This window comes from Pipistrellus hanaki (genome assembly GCF_964339955.1).
Source record: "Pipistrellus hanaki genome assembly, chromosome: 14".
NCBI classification, from domain to species: domain Eukaryota; kingdom Metazoa; phylum Chordata; class Mammalia; order Chiroptera; family Vespertilionidae; genus Pipistrellus; species Pipistrellus hanaki.
In genome coordinates, this window is record NC_140516.1 from 34,986,525 (window position 1) to 35,010,414 (window position 23,890).

At 34.9% G+C, this 23,890-nt stretch overlaps 1 protein-coding gene across 1 annotated transcript in view; it reads left to right on the forward strand.

Moving 5' to 3' along the window:
- The first annotated feature begins 775 nt into the window (after positions 1-775).
- Positions 776-23,890, forward strand: part of CC2D2B (coiled-coil and C2 domain containing 2B) — a 57,038-nt gene continuing 33,923 nt past the window's right edge. Inside the window, exons 1-17 of the mRNA XM_084903509.1 lie at positions 776-827; positions 958-1,015; positions 2,940-3,000; positions 4,293-4,372; positions 4,722-4,787; positions 5,608-5,691; positions 7,923-8,124; positions 8,673-8,809; positions 8,911-9,039; positions 11,141-11,350; positions 12,201-12,298; positions 13,662-13,802; positions 15,154-15,256; positions 15,463-15,581; positions 17,907-18,084; positions 18,760-18,910; positions 20,646-20,793. Of these exons, the coding sequence (XP_084759635.1) occupies positions 977-1,015; positions 2,940-3,000; positions 4,293-4,372; positions 4,722-4,787; positions 5,608-5,691; positions 7,923-8,124; positions 8,673-8,809; positions 8,911-9,039; positions 11,141-11,350; positions 12,201-12,298; positions 13,662-13,802; positions 15,154-15,256; positions 15,463-15,581; positions 17,907-18,084; positions 18,760-18,910; positions 20,646-20,793 (1,946 nt within the window). The 5' untranslated portion in view covers positions 776-827; positions 958-976. The remainder of the gene's footprint in view (positions 828-957; positions 1,016-2,939; positions 3,001-4,292; positions 4,373-4,721; positions 4,788-5,607; positions 5,692-7,922; positions 8,125-8,672; positions 8,810-8,910; positions 9,040-11,140; positions 11,351-12,200; positions 12,299-13,661; positions 13,803-15,153; positions 15,257-15,462; positions 15,582-17,906; positions 18,085-18,759; positions 18,911-20,645; positions 20,794-23,890) is intronic.

A 23,890-nucleotide genomic window follows, 5' to 3' on the forward strand; every position in this document is an offset into this window, starting at 1 on the left:
AGTTATCTAACACTACAACTTAAAAGTCTGATGCTCTACTGACTGAGCTATCCGGGCCCTTACAAACACTACAACTTAAAGAGAACAACAAGAAAAGCCCAGAATAAGAAATAGGAATGAAATAATAAAGATCAGAGTGGAAATAAATGACACAACGAAAAAAAATAATAATACAAAAGATCAATAAAAACCAAGAGCTGGTTCTTTAAAAGGATAAACAAGATTGATGAACAAAACAGGAAACAAACAGAGATAAGCCAAACAAACAAAATCAGAAACAAAAGAAGTGAAGTAACAACTGATCTCACAGAAATACAAAGGAAGTGTAAACAAATACTATAAATGAGTTTAGTCCAACAAACAAAACAATCTGGACAAAATGGGTATATTCCTAGAAAAACACAACCTTCTAAAACTCAATCAAGAATCAGAAAACCTAAATAGGCTGGTAACTACTGATGAAATTGAAGCAGTAATAAAATACACTCCCAGCAAATAGGCTTCCACATATTTTAATTAAAGTTACTCCTAGGTATTTGCAAAAGTTTTATATTACTATTATGAAGTGACCTTTTTCTGTTAGCATATAGGGAAGCTATTAACTTTGGCCTATGTTCCTTTATTCAGCTACTTAACAACTTTCTAATTGTGTCTAAACTGTTTTCATTGAGTGTTTTGAGTTTTCTATGTGAAAAAACCTATTTCTACAGACAAGGATAATTTTGTCTTCTCCTTTTGAATAGTTATACCTCTCCTTTTCCATGTCTTATTGCAGTAACCAGAATTTCTATTAAATACTAAAGGTGATCAACTACTGTTTACTAAAGGTGAGAATATATTTATTTAATTTTCAGTTAAATTAAAATTTTAAATAACATATTATCTCAAGTATCATAATAGTTGTTTTATTTCAGCAATATACTCTATCATTCTTAAGACTATTTCTTATTTATTTAGAAATGAAAGAACCATCATCATGAAAAAGATCTCAAAGCGAAAACAAGATATTAAAAAGGTAAGGTATGAATGGAGCTTATAAGGATTTTGATGACACTAAATACCCAATGATCAATGCAGTATAATCCTAAAAATGTGATGTATTTGGTTCTATACATAAATCACATGTACACATGTTAAAAAATAAATAAGACATATTAGGGATCAATTATTTGATCTGTCAGTTATGTAATAAAGAACATTAGAAGCGAGTTATATATTATTTATTCCCTTACTTAAATATTAACTTTATCTTTTCTCAGCCAGTCAGCAATCCATTTCTGCTTTGCTAAAAATAAAATGCTTTTCTTTTTTTAATCAGTGAGTGAAACATATATAGGACTGAGATTTACATGTCTTTTAATCCAATTAAAATTCATTTTATTTTATTTTTCCATAACCATTTATCCCCTCTATGCTCTCTTGCACTTCCATCCATCTCCCCCATTGCAATCACCAAACTGTTGTTCATATATATGAAGTTGCACATTTATCCCTACTTCTACAGTAGATGGGGAGGGAAAGTTATAAATCCTGGGAATGCTAGACAAGATTATTGGGAATTAAAGGGAGACCTCTATCAATCACTTGCCAGGATTGATATCTCATCATACTTACAAGGGTTACTGTCCCTTGGGCAAGGATAGAATTAGGTATTTTTAATTATGTTGAAGAAAATACTGAAGGCTTAATAAGAACACAACATCTTAGTTCATGTTGACCTTATTCGTTTGTTCTTAAGGATGGTACAGGAGCTACTGGTGGATTTTGAAGTTCTTTCAGAAAGTGTGTAGACAGAGCTCTTATTGTGATAGTGATGTCTTTACTAGGATCGTCTCAATACTTTGCTTTGGCTTTTGATACGAATCCATATCTTTACTGTGATAGGAAAGCTGATGTGTATCTTCTTGCTCTTTCCACTCCAACTACACATTAGTTTGGTTAGCATGTACAGTTGTTATTTAAGGAGTCTTTTACTGTTCTATTTCTTAAACTTAACATGAAAAACGAACTTATCCATATCATTCTAAATAAGGATTTAGCATTGCTATAATAGTATGGTTTGATTTTTAGAATACTGAGTTTTAAAAAATAGTAAAGGCAATAAATTCTCATTTTAGCAGACTGATAATGATAGGACATTCAATTACAAATACTATTGATAGTAGGCAGCTAGAAATATGGTATTCACAAAACAGTCAAGGTTGGGACAGATTTAGGAAGCCATGAGAATACATGCACTCTCTAAAGCCTTGGAATGAGCCCACATTTAAGCTGTGAGAAGTGTGACCTTTGAAGATACAGAGAATAAGTGGGTAGAAGTCAAGGGTATAAAACATTTTAAGATAATAAAGATGCCCAACATCAGATGCTGCAATGAATCAGATAAAAGCTAACACTGATACAGTATTGAGTTTCAAAGTATTTTCATATGTCTGACCTCATTTGAACCTTCTAAAATGTATATGAGGAAGACAATATATGATCACTGAGAACTAACCATTGGGTTTTATTATTAAAAGGTCCTTTTTGAGCCCTGACTAGATGGCTCAGTTGATTGGAGCATCTTCCCATATAGCAAAGAGTTTCAGGTTCAATTCCAATAGATGTTTCTCACATAGATGTTTCTTTCTCACATAGATGTCTGTTCCTTTCTTTCTTTCTCTTTCTCTCTCTCTCTACCATATATATCCATCCTCAGGTGAGGAAAAAAGGTCTTTTTTGATGTTACAGAGAGCAACTTCTTAATTAAAAGCCCATCATATATATAAAGAGCTCATACCAACTGATAAAAAGATGAAATTTTAAGAAAATAGGCAAAGGCTATGAATTGGCATTTTAAAGGAGATGACTTTCAAAGGGGTGATGGACATTTGAAAAGATGTTCAATGACAAAAAAAAATGCAAAGTAACTTTCACACACCCCCCCTTTTTTTTTACAGATGTCTGAAGAGACAGATGATATTGCAGTAGAAGAAAATGTAGACAAGCATCTTCAAAAAGGTCCTCAATAAGTATACCATAATTCTGATGCTGTTGGTTCTTATTTTTAAAAGATGTAAATGACTAATGCTATCATAGGGTTTCAGCTGGGAACACAAGTTTATTAAGAGATGAATTCAAATAGAAACTAAACTTCCTAGATAATACAAGATGGGCATAAGGAAATAATTAGTAAAATCTATATATGTGATGAAAATTTTTATTAAGATTTTATTTTCTCTCTCTCTGCAAACATGGAGAATCTATGAGTGTTTGAAACTGTATTACACCATAAAGATATAGAGATGTAGAACTTGCTTCAGGAAGTTCTAGATCTTGAGAAATATACATAAAGAATGGTTGAACCCTAGTTCATTCACTATTATTGAGCACATATTATATGCCCCCGCCCCTGCCATTCTAAGTTCTGGGAATAGAGTATAAACAAACCAACTAGTCATTTTAAAATTATACCAGGAAATACTGCAGTTAAGAATGAAGATTCTTATGATCTATAGTGGTTTAGCTTTTTATTACCCTTTATTTCTACTATCCTCTATGCAGCCTTTAAGTAGTCAGAATCAGGGAGAATAAAAAGAAAAATGCAAGGTAAAATGACCAAAAGGCCCTCCACTTGCTACTATACCTAGGACTGTTCAACTCCTGTTTTTCTCAGTTCATCTGGGGGATCATCTAGCGGAAGAATAGAAAATAACACATAGTTTGGGGTGCATACAACAGCTGGAATTCTCTTTATACTCTTCAAGACTGTTTCATTTTAAAAGCTTGCAGAAGTATGGCTCCTCAGATTTTACAAAACTGACCGATTGGTACATAGAAACGTATCTCTTCCTTTTAGATTCCTTACTCTCCAGTTTCATCAAGTTGAAGTAACTTGTCATTGATATTTGTATATTCTGTAGAGATTATACATTATATTTGTATATTCTGTATAGAATATAACTGTTCTTACAGATTTTTTCACAAAAGGAAAAAGATAAAATTTTGCTTTTCTGAGTATCTCCCCTCACCCCGACCTGACTACAAAGAAGGACTATAGCCAATAGCTGAAAACACACAGGGTAGGGGAAACAAAATCTAGTCCTGAGCATGTATAATGAAAATATTTACTCCAGATGGAAAGGGGGAAGGGACATCTATTTGAGGTTCTAAGCCCTCATGGAGCAATGTCCCAGTCTTCATGATTATCATGATCCTTAAAAATGCATGCAATTTAGCTATTTAATGAGCTATTGTTGTTTAGTTATTTTCAAAAGTGTCATGAGCTCTGTGTTATGTTGGCTTCTTGATAGGTTTAGATGCAGAAGAAGAAAATAAAAACATAATAGAAATGTTGAGAAGCAAAGTAAGAGAAAAGCTAAAAAATGCTAAGGTAATGCTTAATTTTTTTTTCTTTTCTGGTTTTAAATTTAATATTTAAATGCAACATGTATTAAATTAATTTTTCTTCTTTTAAAAAGAGCCAAATTTCAGTCTTAAATATAGCTCCTTAAATCCAAATACTTCAAGTTCTTTTCCATGTTTTTCTTTTTTTTTCAAACCTAAATCCAAGAAAAGTTAAGCGATTTGGTCATGGAAACTATATATGACATCTCAAACGGAAACGTGTACATACTTTTAAAAATAAAACATTGAAAAGTCTTGGTTTTTATCCATTTTGAACAAAAGACTTACGTTTTTCTGTGAAGATTAAGTTTTCTATATCATTTATGTTATTTCAGGTTAGTCAAAGTGAAAAATCTTCAACTAATCTGCTCATTGATAATAAGATAAATCAGTGGTCTAAGGTGAGTAGCTTCTTTTTTTTTTTTTAACCCTAAAAGACAGCTTTATTGAGATACACTTTATATAGCAAAAATTCACCCATTTTAAGTATATGGTTCAATGATTCTAAGTAAATTTAGATGTATTGAGTCAATACTGTAATGCAATTTTAGGCAGCTAGATACAAATAGGATATAAAATAAGCTTTTATATTTTATGTATTTTAAGATTATTTTACTCTTAATGACTAAAATAAGAGTAAATTATTTCTCTCTCAAACCTCCTTAAAATCAGTCCGTTTTAATATGTGTATGAGAAGAAAGTGGTAAGGGCTTTATACTTACAGTATTGAAAAAGGAGAGTTTATTTTACCAGCAAGTTTATAACTATGAGCATGTCACTTTAAATACTTTTAACTACCTCTCACTCTATAAAACATTGTAGATGGGGAGAGTGGTACTTGTGTGTGACCACATATATTAGTGAAAGCACCTAAAAATGGGGAGAGAAAAAACCATTTGCCCTGAGCCCACATTTTGAAAGAAGTGTAAGGTGATACTCTTAATATTCTGACTAGAGTGAAGAGATAGGGAAGATGGAGAAGATTTAGACTCTATTCCGTTTTTTATTGCAGTTACCAGAACGTTAAAACAAAAATTCATAAGTCAGACTTGAAGTTAAATATAACTTGACATTGTCTCTTCTTCTGCTCCTTGCTCATGAATCACATAACAGTTACCACTCCACTTATTACTACTTAACTTACTGCCTTTCTTTCATGTATAAGCAGAAAAAGTATTCATTTCACCACTGAGTACTGCTTTTCCATTGTTTAATCCACAGACTGAAGTCTCATTGGAGGCAGGCCTTTCGTTTTTCACTCTGAGTGGTGAAGAAGGCTCAGCTTTGGGCCAGTCTTCAGAGCAGGTGGATTTGTACCCCTTCCTCCATCACCTCATTCTCAGGAAAAATAACTTGTTAAAGGCAAAGAATGATGAAATTTTTATTATTGAGCCACCTTGTTCTCTCTGAATTGAGCTATTCATAATAATTCCTAAAACTTACTGAGCACTTACTGGATACCCAATGTCACACTAAATTTTTAATGTGGATTGTATCATTCATTCCTCATAGAAATTCTGTAAGGCAGGCACTGTTATTGGCTCTGTTTTATAGGCGAGGAAACTAATGTGGGGTTAAGCATTGGTAGAGTTGGGAAATATAGTCTGTCAGCTGCAAAGCCCGTGTTTTCTCTTTCTTCTGTTGTTCCTGTCCTTCTCTCCAAGTGCCCCATCTCTGTTACTCTCCATAGAGTCCCTATGTCCATCTCTCCTAGTCCAATCCTAGAGTCTTCCAATTTTTGCCACTTCTTCCCACTTCCCTTCAAACTCCTCAGCCCCTCCTATTATTCCCTGGTTGTCCTTTCCTCCAGTCTCACTAGTCTTTCCCCATTGCCTCTTCATTTGTCAGTCACTTTTATTGATCGTCCTATCTACTCATGTCCCTCTGTAATTTTCTCTAATTCCTCTCTATCTTCAAGTCTCTCCACAGTTTCATTGAGTCCCCTCCCCAACTACCTCTTATTTCCCAGAATTCTTTCTATCTACTAACATCTCTTAGTAATTTCCAAATCCCGCAGGCCTTCCTTTGGGGTCCCTCTTGAACCCCCATTTGCCTTTCTACTGTACACCATTATCAGTCTTCCTTTACAGCACCCCTGATGTGGGCCTTACCTCCGAAGGCAAGTTGAAAGCCCTGGCCCACATCAGGGATGCTATAAAGGAAGATTGATAATGGGGGCTGCAGCTGGAACAAAGAGAGCCCTTTTTGTCTTATGATCGGAATCTTCAAAAAGATCCCCTATGTGAGGATCTCCCGAATCTTGCTTCTAGATATCAGTGCTATACTTTGTTTGAATTCTGAAAAAGATACCATAAAGATTTCTAGATATAAAATACTTTCATTTTTTAAAATCCTCACTTGAGAATATTTTTTCCATTGCTTTTCAGAGAGAGCAAAAAGGAGGGAAGGAGGGAAAGAGGGAAAGAGGGAGAGAGGGAGGGAGAGAGAGAGAGAGAGAGAGAGAGAGAGAGAGAGAGAGAGAGAGATACACGGAGACATTGATGTGAGAGAGACATACCAACTGGTTGCTTCCTGCATGAGCCCCGACTCTAGATGTGTAGCAAACAAGCAACCAAGGTATGTGCTTTGACTGGGAATCAAACCCAAGACCCTTAGGTCTGTGGTCCTATGCTCTAATCATTGAGCAACATGGGCCAGAGCATAAAATATTTTCTTGATTTCATGACAGGGATAGAAGACAGGGTTTAATGGGTATTTATTCCATATGAACCTAGATGATGCTAACTATGTTCCTTAATTTTGTCAGACCCAATCAGGGAATGTAAGGTACTCTATTTAAAGACACTGTGATTAATTTTTTTTATTTAATTATTTACCCCTAAATATATATTTTTTAATTGAGGGTTTTTTATTTGCATGACTCACACACTCTCTGTCTCCTCTTTTTCAATATGGGTCAATATTAAATTAGACAATGAAGTCATTCAAAATGAATTGATTTTTGTGTGTGACTCACAATTCATGATCATGATATAAAAGTATGCATTTTTATATTTAGTAATATATTTTTCAATACCTATATTCAGATTATAACTTTCATACATAGCATGTTTTCAAATTTCACTACAATCACTCTGCCTTAGACTTCAATGTTGAATCTTTACTTTTCTTCTTTATTTTTCTTGAATGTCATCCAGGAAACATCAGGGATGCTCCACAATCACTTTAGATACTACTGCTTTCTGAATAGCAAAAAAAATGGGGTTTAAGACCACATGGCCTGATGTATCTGGACTTTGCTCTACACTATGAATTCTCAGTGATGTGTCATAGTCCAATATCTCAGGCTATTTTCCAAAGGAGAGGAGGGACTTGAATTATAATTCTATTTCATTAATTTTCCATTGAAAATTGCAAGGAAGTGCTATAGAAAAATCATATTATAAAAGATTAAACCTTCAGTGAGTTCCTCTATGTTCAGTGAAATTTCATTATAACAGTTTGACCTTGAACTGGGTGGCATGGATCAGAAGGATAATAATGTATACTTATTTTTATCTTTTGGTATTCAACAGAGATTATTAAATGATAGTTACCCTAAACATTTATTACTTGGTGATAATTTACAAGATTTTGCTGAAAGCCATGATAAAGATTATTATATGGAAGAAGTAATTTTTCCAGATTTACTTGAAGTAAAAGCTGCTGAATATGAAGATGATCAAGAACAAATCAAGAGGCAACAGGCAAATATTTTTGTGCCAAGTAGTTCCTCAGGTAAAGAAAGTTCTTGTACAATAAAATATTTAGGTAATTAATGAATTATATTAAAGGGTAATAGCTTTTTTGTATGCTGGATAGATAAAATGTATGATCTAGCCCCAGTTGGTGTAGCTCATTTGGTTGGAACATCTTCCCATATACCAAAAGGTTATGGGTTTGATTCCAGTCAGGGCACATATGTAGGTTGCGGGTTTGATCTGGAAGGCGACATATGGATGTTCTGTTTCACATTGATGTTTCTGTTTTCCTTTCCTTTCCCTCTTTCACCCTCCTCTCTCTCCCTCTTTCTAAAATCAATAAGCATATCTTCAGGAGGACTATTCTTAAATTATAGAATATTTTCTATATTTGTTCTTCATGCCTTCCCTGGGTTTAAGAGGATTGATTAGAAGAACTCACTGTGTGTGTGTGTGTGTGTGTGTGTGTGTGTGTGTGTGTATTTAAGCTTGCTGCTAGACTTTAGTTCCCCTTTGCTTCTTGTTTGGTCAATACCAGTTTAACATGTTGGACTTTTGAAGTAATATATAGGTTTTGTTATTAAGTGGTCAACCAACGTAAATTGCCGAAAAATATGATGCCACGCATTTTAGAAGATGAAGGATTCTATATGCAGAGAAAGCCAAAACTATATAAAAAGACCTGCAACAAAATGGAAAATCGCCTGCTTCAACAAGAAGAGGCAAGTGCACCACCTAACAAGTTAAATCACTCACTGATAATATGTGATATTTATTTTTGATGAAATATTTAATTACTATGTTTCTTAAATATTTTTGATAGGGAATGTGTTGGTTTGAAGAAAGTGCTGAAATACTGTCATTACCTTCACCTATTAGCCAGTCATGGAAATTCAGACTAAACATTAGCAAGGAATCTTTAAATCCAGCATTAAAGACCATATACAGGAAGGTAACCAATAACAATTTACTTGTAATTATGGTTAGAATTCTTGTAATGTTGATTATAACTTACATTTTTGTGGTGTTAACTCACCCTTTGAATACATTAATGTCTACTAATATACTAATAATGGCAAAACTATGATGAAATGCTAAATATTCATTAAAATTATGTTTTTGAGGAATATTTAATGATATGGGTAAATGCTAAAAATAAAATGTAAAGTGAAAAAAAGCAGAATGAAAAATTAAATCTGGTCCTAATTTTATAAAAATAAAAAATTATCAGAGATCATTGCTGTTGGAAGAGTCCTTGAAACAGTGGAAGCTTGTTGAATGAGTGAGTACATGAATGAATGAACGAATGAATGAATGAACAAAAGGATGGTAGGTAAATACAAAACATATAATTTTTGGGAAATATTATCCACCATCCAGATTACCCAGAATCTGATGTTGGATACCATTGGGCTGAACAAGTAACTTTTTCGTCCAATGCATCATCCAAGCACAATTTCAGTATTCAATGGACCCTTAGAGTTGGGAGAAAATGTATATGTCACTTCACCAAGCATCTAAACTGAGTATTAAAATTCATTCTATAGTATCATTAACAGGCAGTGTGCTGAAAGTTGTGTCAGACAACGATGTTTTTTAATCTTCACATGAGGATATTTTTTCCATTGATTTCTATAGAGAGTGAAAGGGAGGGAGGGAGAGAGAGAGAGAGAGAAGCATTGATTTGAGAGAGAGACATGGATTGGTTGCCTCACTCACGTGCCCCAACCAGGGTCAGAGATTGAGCCTGCAATGGAGGTACATGCTCTTTACTGGAATCAAACCCAGGACCCTTCAGTCTGTGGGTCGGTGCTCTGTCCACTGAGCCTTTCCAGGGTGGAACACTGTTGTTGTTTTTTTGTTTGTTTGTTTGTTTTTTTAAAAAATACTTTATTGATTTTTCACAAAGAGGAAGGGAGAGGGATAGAGAGCTAGAAACATCGATGAGAGAGAAACATCGACCAGCTGCCTCCTGCATACCCCCCACTGGGGATGTGCCTGCAACCAATGTACATGCCCTTGACCAGAATCGAACCTGGGACCTTTCAGTTCGCAGGCCGACGCTCTATCCACTGAGCCAGTTTCGGCAGAACAGAGTTTTAATAAGGGTTGACCATTTAATTTTGGTCCACGGATGACTAATATATCATCACATAGTCAAACTATTGACTCAGCAGTTCTGAACACCATTTGTCATACTGTTCCTGTAGGAAATTTTTTGGGAGCTTCCAACTTGAAAGTTCAACTTCTATCAACACATAAAAGTATCATAAACAACTAGAGGTCTGGTGCACGAACATTCGTGCACTAGGGTGGTCCCTCAGCCTGGCCTGCGCCCTCTCCCAGTCTGGGATCCCTTGTGGGGGAATGTCCATCTGCCAGCTTAGACATACTCCCTGGGCTGTGGGGCCTAAGCCGACAGTCAGACATTCCTCTGGCAGCCTGGGAGCCCTGGGGGATGTCCAGTTGTGGCTTAGGCCCGCTCCTCTGTGGCCACCTCTGTGGAAGGGATAGTGCCAGGATGGGACAGTTCCACGCCACCACCTCTCCTGCCCCCTCTGTAGAAGTGGGAAGGGTGTGCCGGGACCACCATGGCTGACCTGGCAATGCAGGCTCACTGGCCCCATCCCCCACCCCCTGGTCATTCCAGCAGGTCATTCTTGAAGGTCATTTTGCTGTCCAGTCTAATTAGCATATTAGTTCTTTATTATATAAGATAACTGATAGCAAGATTATTAAAATGCTGTACTATAAACATATAGGGTGTCCCCCCAAAATTTATATACACTTTATAGCCGATAGCCCAATTGTGTTTCTTTTCATATTTTAACCCATTAGAATTAATAATTATTCGAAGTGTGTATACATATTTTTGGGACACTCTGTATGAAATTAAGGGTCATAATCAACTTCAAGAAAAAAGGATCAAATTATTCGTTTTTTTTATTTTCTGTGTCTTTTAATTTTCTTACAATTAATATGTTACTTTCATAAAAGGTAATTTAAAAAGAAATAGAACCAAATTAACTTTGTGTACACATTTTTCCTTAAAGGCAGTGAAATCTGATCTAGAAAGCTCTATTAGGACCAAAGTGGAAGGTCAAGGGAAAATGTACCAATTAGATCTCAACATTGTGGGTTTGCAATTTAGCCATCATCCTGTCTTCAATCAAGAACAAGTATTATGTGCTAGGCTGCTCCAACTTTATGAGTGTTTTCAGGACAGGCAGCAACAGAATTTATCTCAGCTCCTTTTAGAGAAGGTGAGGATGGTTTTTATTATATTACTGGGCTGAACATGTAATATTGAAAGAGTAAATAAACCTCTTAGTATAGAACAAGTTATCATAGGACATTTTCCTTAGCACTTTAATTATTTAACTAATAAGAACAATGGTTGATTTCAGTTTTTCTAAAAAGAAACTGCAGGAGTTGCAAGATATGTGGCACTTATAAATGGTTTACTGATCACTGGTATTCTTGGTCCTATGACTTAAGAAGAGTATTTGAAATGATTTAAAAGAGTCATATGGCTGTTTTAAGTCTTGTTATAAAGTATTTTTTATAAAAATATCAGCAATTTATATCTCAGATCAAATGTGAGGAGTCTTAGTTTAAGAATGATCAATTCAGCCCTGACTGACTTGGCTCAGTGGATAGAGTGTCGGCTGAAAGGTCCCAGGTTCGATTCTAGTCAAGGGCGTATACCTTGGTTGTGGACACATCCCCAGTAGGAGGTGTGCAAGAGGTAGCTGATCCTTGTTTCTCTCTCATTGATGTTTCTAGCTTTCTATCACTCTCCCTTCCACTCTGTAAAAAATCAATTTTATATATATATATATATATATACCACACACACACACACACACACACACACACATAGCTTAGACTGCAGCAGTATCGAAGCAGTACAGTCAGTGTTTAGGAACCAGGGGAAACCACATAGACTCTCAAAATTAAATTATTAATAGGATATTTTGGAAGACAAGGCAGTAATATACCAAATTTATATATTTGTGCTTCTACTGCACAAACCTAGATCTACAGGTGAATTGGGATGATGGTAACAGATGAATGAAATGTACCCCAAAAAAGGTCTTTTCTTTGTTGTAGCTTAAAGCACTGACACATGCTACCAAATTATCAAATGATGATTTGGAAGTGAGCCAGCTGACTGGAAAATCTTTACAAGATTATTATTGGCAGATAAGGTAGGTTTGGTGCCTTTCATGTATTCATCAAACATTTATTAAGTAACTTTTTTTTCATAGGATACTTCACTTGCTATGGAAAATTTAAAACAAGAAAAAGATTCTCTACTCTTTAGGCATTTACAGAAAGGATTCCAACCTTTCCTTAAGACCCATTTTTTTTTGTGTGTGTGTGTGTGTGAAAATATATCACAGATGTGTCACATGAAAGTGGTTATAGTTTAATATCCGTTGATTCTTAAAAAAAAAAAAAGTCAACTAAAACTTTGTTTACTAATACTCTGTACTTGGATTATATTAATCTCAATTGTTTGTATATATTTGAGAATTACTCTAAAAATACATATGTACAAGATATATTATTAATTCAGCCTAAAGGCAATACTCAAAGAGGTGAATTAAATGTCACACACTCTATGAAGTCTTGCCTGTCTTTCTCTTATTTATGCCCACACTATAGCATATTCAAACCTCTACCATGTTTCCCCGAAAATAAGACATCCTCCGAAAATAAGACCTAGCTCATGGAAAAATAAGACATCCCCTGAAAATAAGACCTAGTGCATCTTTGGGAGCAAAAATTAATATAAGACACTGTCTTATTTTCGGGGAAACAGGGTATCATAACACCTATAACATTTTATTGCATTGATTGATTTGTATGTATATAAGCTTTTCTGACCCAGGGAACATGTCTTTTTATCTTTGTATCTCCCCTAAACCAGCACAGTACCTGGCATGCAGTAGGCACCCAATAAATATTTAGTGGATGAATTAATGAATGGCAATAGGCTTCTCTTTCTATCAGTATGGTACACTAGATTCCCTGAATGTCCCTTCTAGTGAAAAGAAGTAAAAATGTCTGATAATACTATCTTTATTGCTGAAATGGCAAAAAGGTAAGGAATCTACAAAAGCCAAAAACTAGGTAAAAGAAAAAATCCTAACAATTAGGGGTAAAGCCAGCTTTTACGTGGATTGTATTTGTTAAACACTAGTAATTTTGACTGGCATTCAAATGGTTTCATGGAGTGTAAAAGGGAGAAGATAAAGCCAAGCTCATTTTAATTAGAAAGTCTAATAGGAGAGGCTGTAGAAACAGATGTTAAACTTCACAAAAGAGAGAATGTAAAGGGGATGACAAAACAGTGAAAAACTTCAAGTCATAAAGGAATGAGTCACTAAATGGAATTTCAGTTTCTTTATCAAGATAGGGGTAAAATCAAAACAAAACAAAACACCAAACATGAGGTGGCCAAGGGGAGTCCAGAAGAATTAGTGTAATACATTCTTCCAGGCCATCTCATTGACTTAAATAGTTCTAATCTGCTAATATTTTTTTAATCTACCATTATTGTTGTAGTAATACAAAGCAGCTCTATGAGTTAGAAAGGGAAAAGGACTTCTCCCTACTGCACAGTATGTCACGTACTTGGAAACAGATAAAATCTCTTCGACAACAGCAAGGGTTTATAAGCACCCCGGTAAAGTTACAGTTTCAGAGGTGAGTGGTTGTTCTATTTGTTCCTACAACATTCTGATGAACTTCACACGAATAACTGGTAATTCATAGTAATTGGGAGAAAAGACGTTGGATAACTATTTGATGTAGCCAATAAAGGATTGTATCTTGAATATATGAACAACTCTTAAAATTTAATTAAAAGGAACAAAAGATTCGAATAGACACTTCACTAAAGAAGGTATATGGATGCAAATGGACACATGAGAAGATGCTCAACATCTCCTCATGTCAGTAGATTAATGTGAATTGAAATCACAATGGAACATACTACACACCTATTAAAATGGCTAAAAATCAGAACAACAACAAGAAAAAGACAATAACACATGCTTTCAAAAATGCTGAGTAATAGCAACTCTCACTGATTGCTGGTTGGAATGCAAAATTGTACAGTGACTTTGAAAACAAGATTCAACAATCACATTCCTAAGTAAAACGTACTAGTAAATTATAAAAACATGTCTATTGGAGGAGCTAGTTATAATTAAAACTATACTGTTACTCACTGAAACTGTGAACTCACAGTTAAATAACTGGTTTCCTTCGTAACCCATTGTACCTGGGTCTTCCCCCCCCAAAAAAAAACAACAACAAAAAAGAAACAACTGTAAAAGATTAGTATAATTTCAAGCAATAAAAATGGTGTTTACTTTGTTGATTCCCCCCCCCCCATTGCAGTGGTTCTTAATGAAAGTGTTTCATGATCACCTTTATTATAATTCCTACCATTTTCAAGTTTATCTTTAAAAAAAAAAGAGCTTTAAAAAAGCTCCCTAGTAATTTTAATGTGTCAAAGTTTGACAGCCATTACATTAAGAACAATAAGTTAATTATGAACAATAAGTTCATATTGATTAACCTGAATTAGAGGAAAACAATAATATTTGTTTGATATGCTTTAAGCACCAAACAGCACTTCACATGAATTAGTTCATATAATCCTCATAACAACACAATTTTCAAATGAGAAAAGTAAGGCACAGAATACTTTAGGAACCTGTCTAAACTCCATAGTGCCAGTCAACACAGGTTCTCTGGTCTCAGTCCATACAGGTAACATCCACACTGAATTTACTCTACTGTACTTCAGAAGGCAAAAGCATATATTCTAATAGCAGTTTTACTAAAGAATTTAAATAAAAAAACAGTTTTAATGAGATATAGTTTGCATATCATACACTTCACCCATTTAAAGTATGCAGTTCTTTCTTTTATTAAGGTGTCCAGTTCAATGGTTTTTAGTATATTCATAGAGCTGTGCAAGCACAATTATAACTCTCTAATACTTTCATTATATTTGCTTTAAATAATTCTATTTATTATTAACTAGGATAAAAAATAAATTTGATGAACAAAATCAAGGAGAAATGTCAGAAATGTCTGAGACTGAGAAGAACACGGAAGGAAAAGCATATAACATTGGGGGAAATGAGGTATTTATATTGAAAAATTATATTTAACTCAACTAGTTATAATATTTAATAGATAAAATAGGATATCTTTGTATTTGTAAGTTACCCAACAAAATTACAAATATAGGAGATATTATATAAGTTTAAAATTAAGAATAATTGTCCTAAGCAATGAACTTACATTGTAATTTATACATTTGTTTGGGGTTGTTTTTTTTGGTTTCTAGAGCTTCTTAAATTTAGCTTCAGAACTTGAAGAAACAGATATTGAAGGAATAAAGCCAATTACTTTTATGCCACAACTTTCTTTTGCTGAAGAATTAACAAACTTATCCAAATGTTCAATGTAAGCATTTTTACAGGATTATTTTTTTCTTATATATTGTCTATTAATTGTTTAATTTTTAATAATAATGTTAGATTTCTTGAATGAGTACTATATGCCTGGCACTTTGCTACTTTATCTTATACATTTGGACATTTAATTGCTACTATAGTTCTATGGTGTTATCCTCATCTTAAAGATGGGGGAATTTACGCTTATAAAAGGTCACATCTCTAACTCATCAGTGAGGTAGTACATAAAACAGTTTGGTTTGATGATGGTTTTTTGTTTTTGTTATGGTAGTAATTTTTGTTCATATATAGATATGTAAGATATAAAGCCGCTGTAAATTAAGATTATATAGTACCCTAGCGTGTTAAGGGACCCTTTGCTTTCATAAAGTGTATTCTATATCAGGAAGCCCCTCTGGGCAATCTTATACTTTGACATAAACTTCTTCCCTTCCCACTTGTGACTTCTTCCTTGAGCTATAATGTGTCCGCCTGCTCCTTGGACATTTCCTGCAAAAACAGGCATCACACAGATGGTCATCTCTCCCATCTGCAGGCCTATGGTTCTCATCTCCCTTAAAGAGGATAAGTCAAATTAGAGCACTGAACTAGATCCAACTTCTCAATATTTCTGTCTCATGGGACACTTCGGACCAATTCGTCTTTGAGTATTGTGAATGTGCTTCATTTAGCATAGTGTTGTAAGACAGTGGGTTCCCAATAAATATTCATATACATTAACTGAATGGATGGATGGTTGCGTTTTAAAATGAACATAAAAAGTAGCACACACAAAGACATTATCACTATCTTTTTTACCAGAGAAGTACAGTGGTAAAGTACTGCTTTATTTATTTTATACCTACTTCTCAAAGGGGTCTGAGGTTATTTATTATGTAAGACACACATACCAAAGGACCATCTAAATGAAGACAAGAAAACAGGATCCATAAAATGGAAAATGGAAATAAATAGGAGAAAGAGGAGGGAGGTATTTGTGCTGGAAAGCCTACGCTAAAACTTAGTGGAAGTCAAGGCAAAAGGAAATGCAATATGATGCTTTCTATCTTTTCAAAGCAATTGCTATAGTGTGGCATTGCTTTCATTATCCATTTAAAATATCCAGTTGAGTAAGAATTGACTCTCTAGAAAAGAATAATATTTTGATGTCAAAGATAGAGATGAAAGGAGTACAGAAATTAAAGAAGAATTAAAGAGTTTACATCAGAAGAAAAAAAAACCCAAGATTACCTCAAGATAAATATTACTGACTTAATGAATTTCATCATAAGATCATGAGCTCATTATTAAAATTGCGTTCAAAGGGCATCATGAAGGGAGAATTTTACTAAGATATTTCTCTAAGGGTAATTGGGAAGATGATTAGAAGAGGCTAACGGAGAATAAGCAATCTTTTGTCTCTGAACCCTCTGAGAAGGTTATGAAGAAGATGGGCTTATATGAGGGCAGGGAGATCCTGGGCTCAGAGGATGATTAGGGTGGAGAACAGAGGGGGTTTTTATATTTCAACTAAGGCTTATCTTCCAACCAGTCTTCTCCTTTCTGAAAAAGTAGCTCAAGTCTTAAACATCATTAGGTCAGTTCCTATGGCAGCTAAAATGGTTTTCAGTAAATGTTAGTTGAATGAATGAATAAATGAATGGATGGAAGACTCTTTTTAGGACTTTCATATCACTCAGGGGTCAATTTATTCCCTAGCAAGTGTATTCATATAAACTCCAGAGAACTAACCTCTCTGGCTTCCATCTCAAATATTTGGGTTCATAGATAAAAATTCCTGGAGAAAAAGTGTATACAACCTAAAGCCTACAGGGATTTTCAAAGCCTTTACTAGAACACACAAGCCTCATGAGTTAGAGCTGCCTCTTTGAGGTTATTGAAAGCATGGTGTGTGTGTGTGTGGGGGGGTGTTTGTGTGTGTATGTGTGTGCCTCTCTTAAGAGTTAGACAATATTTTTGAGTTCTTGATTTTAGCTTCCCAACCCCATTACTAAGTCCCTCAGTTTCCTCTTCTTATAAATCATCTTATGAGAGGTAACTGCTATAATATCTTTAAGTTATAAATGGAGATTTACAGAACGCTGATTTTAGGGTTTTTTTTCTATTTTTGAATAAATATTTTTCTTGAAAAAACATTTTACTGTATAGCAGAGGCTTTTACCCACATATTGGCAAGCATTTTAAGGCTTAAAGATATCACTTGCCCTCTAAAATAATCATATTTTAACATGCTAAGTTGAGGTACATTTTGAAATGAACATTTTATATCCATTTTGCTTTTCAAGGGTCTTTTAAAGGTTTATTTAATTTTTAGGCATGAACAAAAGAGGAGAGCCAAAATTCAGAAGCTTAAATATTTTATTAAAATATTATACAATGATAAACAGGTTTCTTGCACTTCAATATCTCCTCTGCAGTTTGATTTTAAAGTCATGTTTCAGAAGATTTTCAATATCCAGTTAATATATTGGCCTGAAACAATTTGCTTGGAGGTATGTCATTATTAAAATTTTGCTATTGAAAAAAAACTTAGGTTTTTAATTATGGCAGTGATGGAATTGTAGTAAAAGCACAGCATACAGAATCAAAAGACCTGGGTTTAGTACCCAGTGGACATCTGTGAAACTATCTACTGGGACTTTTTTTTACCCTCCCTATCTCTACAGCTTGTTTAATCTGCCCTTGGATTCCATGAGTTACGGAATTTCCCTTTTTCTAAATAATTCAACCTGAGTTTCCATCACTTGTAATAAAAACAAATATAGTTTTATAAAGAGACTCCATTCCCTCACAAAATGGGAAGAATGATACCAGTTTCCCATAATTTTCATCAGGTTTAAATGAGATAAGGAACTTTAAAAGTGCTACACAAAAGTAAGTTATTTGGGTAATTGTGTTATAAATACCTATATTTTCAGAACTGTATTTATAATCCTTTTACTAAATTTATTTTCTTTGAAACCAGTGAAAGGCATTCTACTTTTAGGGGGATGTACAATTATCTACTTTTCTCACAATCACGTAGATGAAATGCTATCAAACAATACTTATTTTATATTCTGGCATTTTAAAAAAAGGAATACAAATGTGTGTTCGTAAGGGTCCTTAATTTAGATTTAAAATTTTTGTACTTTCAATGAGCTATCAATCATTTTCTTTCTATTTAGGTTTATGAAATAAATAAAAGGACAAACTTGCTGGCAAAACTATATATACCTTTGCCTAACAGCACAGAGCTGAAAAGCAAAACTGCTTTGGAATATGTAGAGTTTAGCTCTGATGAGCAGGTCATACCTGAGTATGGAGAAGTAGGAAGCAGTAAGTTTATTAAAAATGCTTCTTCCCCCTATTTTCTTCATGAATTCTATATCCCAAGTGGCTCTGGGTCACTTACGTGAGTAAAGAATTCTATGCCTACAGTATTAGGTTTAAAATGTATTAAGTTCTTCTGTCAGATGTTAAACTAAAATGTTAAGAACTTTGTCTTGAATGAGAAGTGAAATTTGGAATGAGCACGTGGGCTTTTTCTAGTTGACCTGAGATAAGAGCGCCACTCCTGAGTGGATAGATGGCTCTGACTCTGCTTCTCTGTTAATGAAACCTAAAGGTGCTCCAGGATGTGCCAGTCCATCCTTTAATTGAACAGGGAAGTGAGGAGGAAAAGGAAGAGAGAAAAGGAGAGGAAAGAAAGGTTGTTTCTGTTCACACGTCAATTGATTTTAGTTTATTTGGATATTGATTTTTTTTATTTCAACTGGGTATTTTATTGTTCTGGCAACTGCAAGATACACAAATTTCTGAAAGGCTTCCCTTGTGTGAAAGCTGGCACAGCTCTTTATCCCAGGCAATTAATTCAGACAAATATACAGAATGCAGAGAAGTCTCAAATCGCATGTAAAAGGCCCCCAACCAACAAACCATAAACCCAATGTAAGGAGTTTTCTATTTTCAAGCTCCCTTAAAATAAGTAAATAAATAGCACATTTGCTATAAAAATAATCCTATATAATAAAAGGGTAATATGCAAATTGACCCCAATGGCAGAATGACCAAAATGACCATTGGACCAGCCACTAGGAGGCACACTGACCACCTCTTGGTTCTTTTCCCTGGCCAGCAGGCTCCTATCACCTGATGGCCACCTGCAGTGGGGGTGGGACTGGCAAGCGGGCGGGATCAGTCAACTGAGCTCAGTCCCTTCCCTTGGCCATCAGGCACCAGGGAACCTGTGGTGAGTGGGGGTGGGGAGGAGGCTGGCTGCTGGCAGCTGGGGAAGATGGCCCTGATTGTAGGCCAGGTCTAGGGACCATACCTACACACAAATTTTGTGCGCTGGGCCTCTAGTAAAAAATGAGTGTCAAGTATTACAAATGAAATCATCATTGGTGTGGTTCAAACTGATTTATTTTTTTTAATTTATGTTTATTAAATAACTGAAATATTTATAATATTTAATTTATAATTACTAAGACAATAATTGTCTTTATATGTAACAGAGAAGAAAATAAGATAGAGAATGAGGGAGTTTGTAGTTTACGTAGAGTCCAGATGAAGCAGAAAAATAGGGTTGGGGAGACCCAGGAGAAAAGACTCAGGTGAAAAATTTAGGGAGCACTAACAACTTGGTAAAAGTTTCAAGGAGAATTGCTAAGCTCTCTGGAAATTGAGGGGAAAAAAATGGGGGAAGGAGGAGACTCAGAAATGTAGGAAAGGGGACAAAGAGTACCTTGCCTACCTCTATTTCTGCTGCCAGTGGTCTTTCTTGTTGGAAGCCACTCCCAGAAAGAAGGGTTAAAAAACTTCTAGCCACAAGAAAAGGAAAACAAAGCTGTCCATCTCTATGTAACCAGATCAGTATTTTCCTTGAGGTATCTTTGATGGGTGATGAGGGGGAGCTCTTAGATTAGAGCCTGGGGTCAGCACAGAGTTTCCTATGTATTTCTGGGTTTCCACAAGTAAAAGAGCGGGGTGGTTGGAGGGCGGATCTACAATGTGTTCAAATTGCACACTTTAAAAAAAAAATTTACTTGTTTTTAATGCCCTTTATAAACAGATGTGCCTTTTCTTCTTGAGGGAAATGAAACGGAAGAACTTTGTCTTTTCACATCAGGAAAACTAAGCTATTCCCTATCATGGGCCTTAGATGAAAATGGTATTCCTCTGACACCTATGTCACAGTCATTAAGATCTGCTTACTGCAGGTAGTAAACCTTTATGCTTGAAAAATAATTCCACTCCTCAGCAAAGCAGTACACAAAACCTGTGTCTATAAAAAGAAAAAATTAGCAGCAACAGGAATTGAGTTTATTTAGATGTTTATTTTTTTCATATATTTATAAATATATAAAATGTTAATATACTTAAAAATATATAACACATTTATACACTTTATTGATAATTACCCTATAAGATAATAAGTGTCTTTATATGTAATAGTCTGTATCTCTTTCTTGCTTAGGATTATAGTCACATGGAGGATGAGAAAGGCCAAGACTCCCAAGGATTTTATTTCTGGGGTCTTTATATTTTCCAGTCCTTCTGGATTATAAAATAATAATGTATGCATTATCAATTTGCTAGAAAGAAAATCCTAGAAATTTTATGCTATGTCCTAGGAATTTCTAGAAGAATTGGAATTAATTTATAGGTCATATACACAAACAGGATTACTTAAATAAGTACAGTAAAACTTTATAAAAATGATGAGAATGCTGCCTTTTATATTATGCTGTGTTTGAATAAAATGGTAAATATAAAGGGCCACATAGATTCCATCATTTAAAAATTAATGAGTGATGATATCAGAACAATGGCCTTTCCCCTCTCCATCTAAACACATATTTTAAAAGTCCTTGGCTATATGACCTTATGGAAAAGGCAGAACTATGGAGACAGTAAAGATGTTGGGAGTCTCCAGGGGTTATGAAAGAGAGGGATGAATAGGTAGAGCACACAAGATTTTTAGACCACTGAAACTACTCTGTAAGATACTAATATAATTCTTATATGCTATATAAATACATGTAATTACATATTTGTCAAAACCCATGGGATGTACAGCAACAGGAGTAAACCTTAATGTAAACTATGTACTTTGAGTGATAATGATGTGCCAACATAGGTTCATGTATTGCAACAAAGCCACCCTTTTTGCAGTGAATGTAGTAAAGTATAACTCTGCGGCAGGATGTTGATATGGGGAGGCTGTGAAGTGTGAGAGGTAAGGGGCATAGAAAACTGCACTTTCTGGTCACCTTTGCTGTGAGCCTAACACTGCTCTTTAAGACGTATTTTAAAAATATAATACAAAAATTTAAAAACATCGCTATAAGTAATTTGAATTCAAAACTAGATCAAAATTGAAATTAGAGACTTTTAAAATAATGAGAACACTATGTATAAAACCAGTGGCATAAGGCCAGAGTTATAATAAGAGATTATAAATACTTTTTGTGGTAAAGAATGAGTTTTAGAGAAAACAACAACAACACCTAAACATTAGTAGCACTCAGCAATTGATGTTGAGCCTGGACTGTGAGGCTCAGGGGTTGAGTATTGACCTATGAATCTGGAGGTCACGGTTCCATTCCCAATCAGGGCACATGCCTGGGTTGTGGGCCTTGTCCCCAGTAGAGGGCGTGCAGGAGGGAGCTGATCAGTGATTCTCTCTCATCATTGATGTTTCTGTCTCTATCATTCTCCCTTTTTCTCTGAAATCAATAAAAATATATTTTAAAAAACACCAGTTGATTTTGAGGAAACTGAGCTAGTGGATGTACATTATTCATCAAGAAGTTTAACAGGCCGAAACCGGTTTGGCTCAGTGGATAGAGCATGTACCTTGGTTGCGGGCACATCCCCAGTAGGGGGTGTGCAAGAGGCATCTGGTCAATGATTCTCTCTCATTGATGTTTCTAGCTCTCTATCCCTCTCTCTTCCACTCTGTAAAAAATCAATAAAAATATATTTTAAAAATAAAATAAAATCAATAAAAGATTAAAAAAAGAAGTTTAACAGGCTTGGGGAAAAGACTGAAAATAAGAGAGACAATAGAATCTAGGTATGGCTTTCTTAAAAACTGGAGCAATCTTTATCTTCTTAAAGGCAGCTATTTCTTACCTTTGCTTATTGTACATATTCTTTGCTTTTTATTCTTAGAGTCAGATATTTGTTCTCCTCACTCTGAAGCTAATAAATGGGGCAATCTTTTATACAGGTATTTGGAACTTTCCTTTGTTTCTTTTAGGATCTGCTGATGTATCTATTTCATTTTCGTATATTATCTTTAACTTTTCCATCTCTATTTGCTGTTAGTCCTTTATATATAAGAAGCCTTATTTGTTTTTTAAAACAAAGAACAATCCAATCAGCTGGTTAAACCTTAAAAAACACTTTTGGGCTGTCTTTCCTGTCTAACTAAGCCCTCACATGGGTGGAATACCGGTCTGCATACACTGCCTTCACTTTTTATTCACACATTTCTTCCCTAACTCAATCCACGGATTCCTGAAGGCTACCAGTGACCTTCTGATATGCACTGGCTTGTCCTCATCATTTTGCTTCTTTAAGTCTCTTCTCTTCCGGCTTCTGTGATGCTGCACTTAGCAGTTCCAGTTACTTGGGAACTCAGGTTTACAAAAGATTGAAAGCAGTTCTGTGAAAGATTGGGACATATGACAGGTTTTAACAAGGAGTGAATTGTAAGAGAGGTTTTCAAAGTCCAGGGCCTTCTCTAAAGTTAACTCAAAGTAAAACTTTACCATTGGGGCCTCTGACTTTAGAGAGGGAAGTTACAGAACTCCCCTCGACAGGGGGGGAGTTCAAGGGCTGGTGCTGAGCCGTGGTTTTAGGAACCTGGGATAAGAAGGCAAGAGTGACTTGTGAGAATCAGAGTATAGAGCCTTTATTTTATCCAAATAAAGATACTCCTTTGGTAATATTTCCCAGTTAAGTCATATTCTATATTATGCTTCAACTGTAAAAATGTAACCTAAAGAGTCTTATGTACTATGGATCTTATTAATTTTTCTTAAGCAGACATCTTGGTTACATTTCCATACTGTGCATCTATGGAAGGAAAATACTTAATAAGTTACGATGCTCAGGGTTTACAGAATACGTCCAATAAGCACCATTTATTGTTTAGCATTTACTATGTTTTAGTTACTACACAGAGTGTGGATGCTTTACCCTCAAGAACTTTACTGTCTCTTAAATTTAAACTTAGATCAGAATCTAAGGGTTATGATCAGAAGGGTTCCCTAGATCAGAGCCTCTCAACTGAAAGGATGGGGGTGG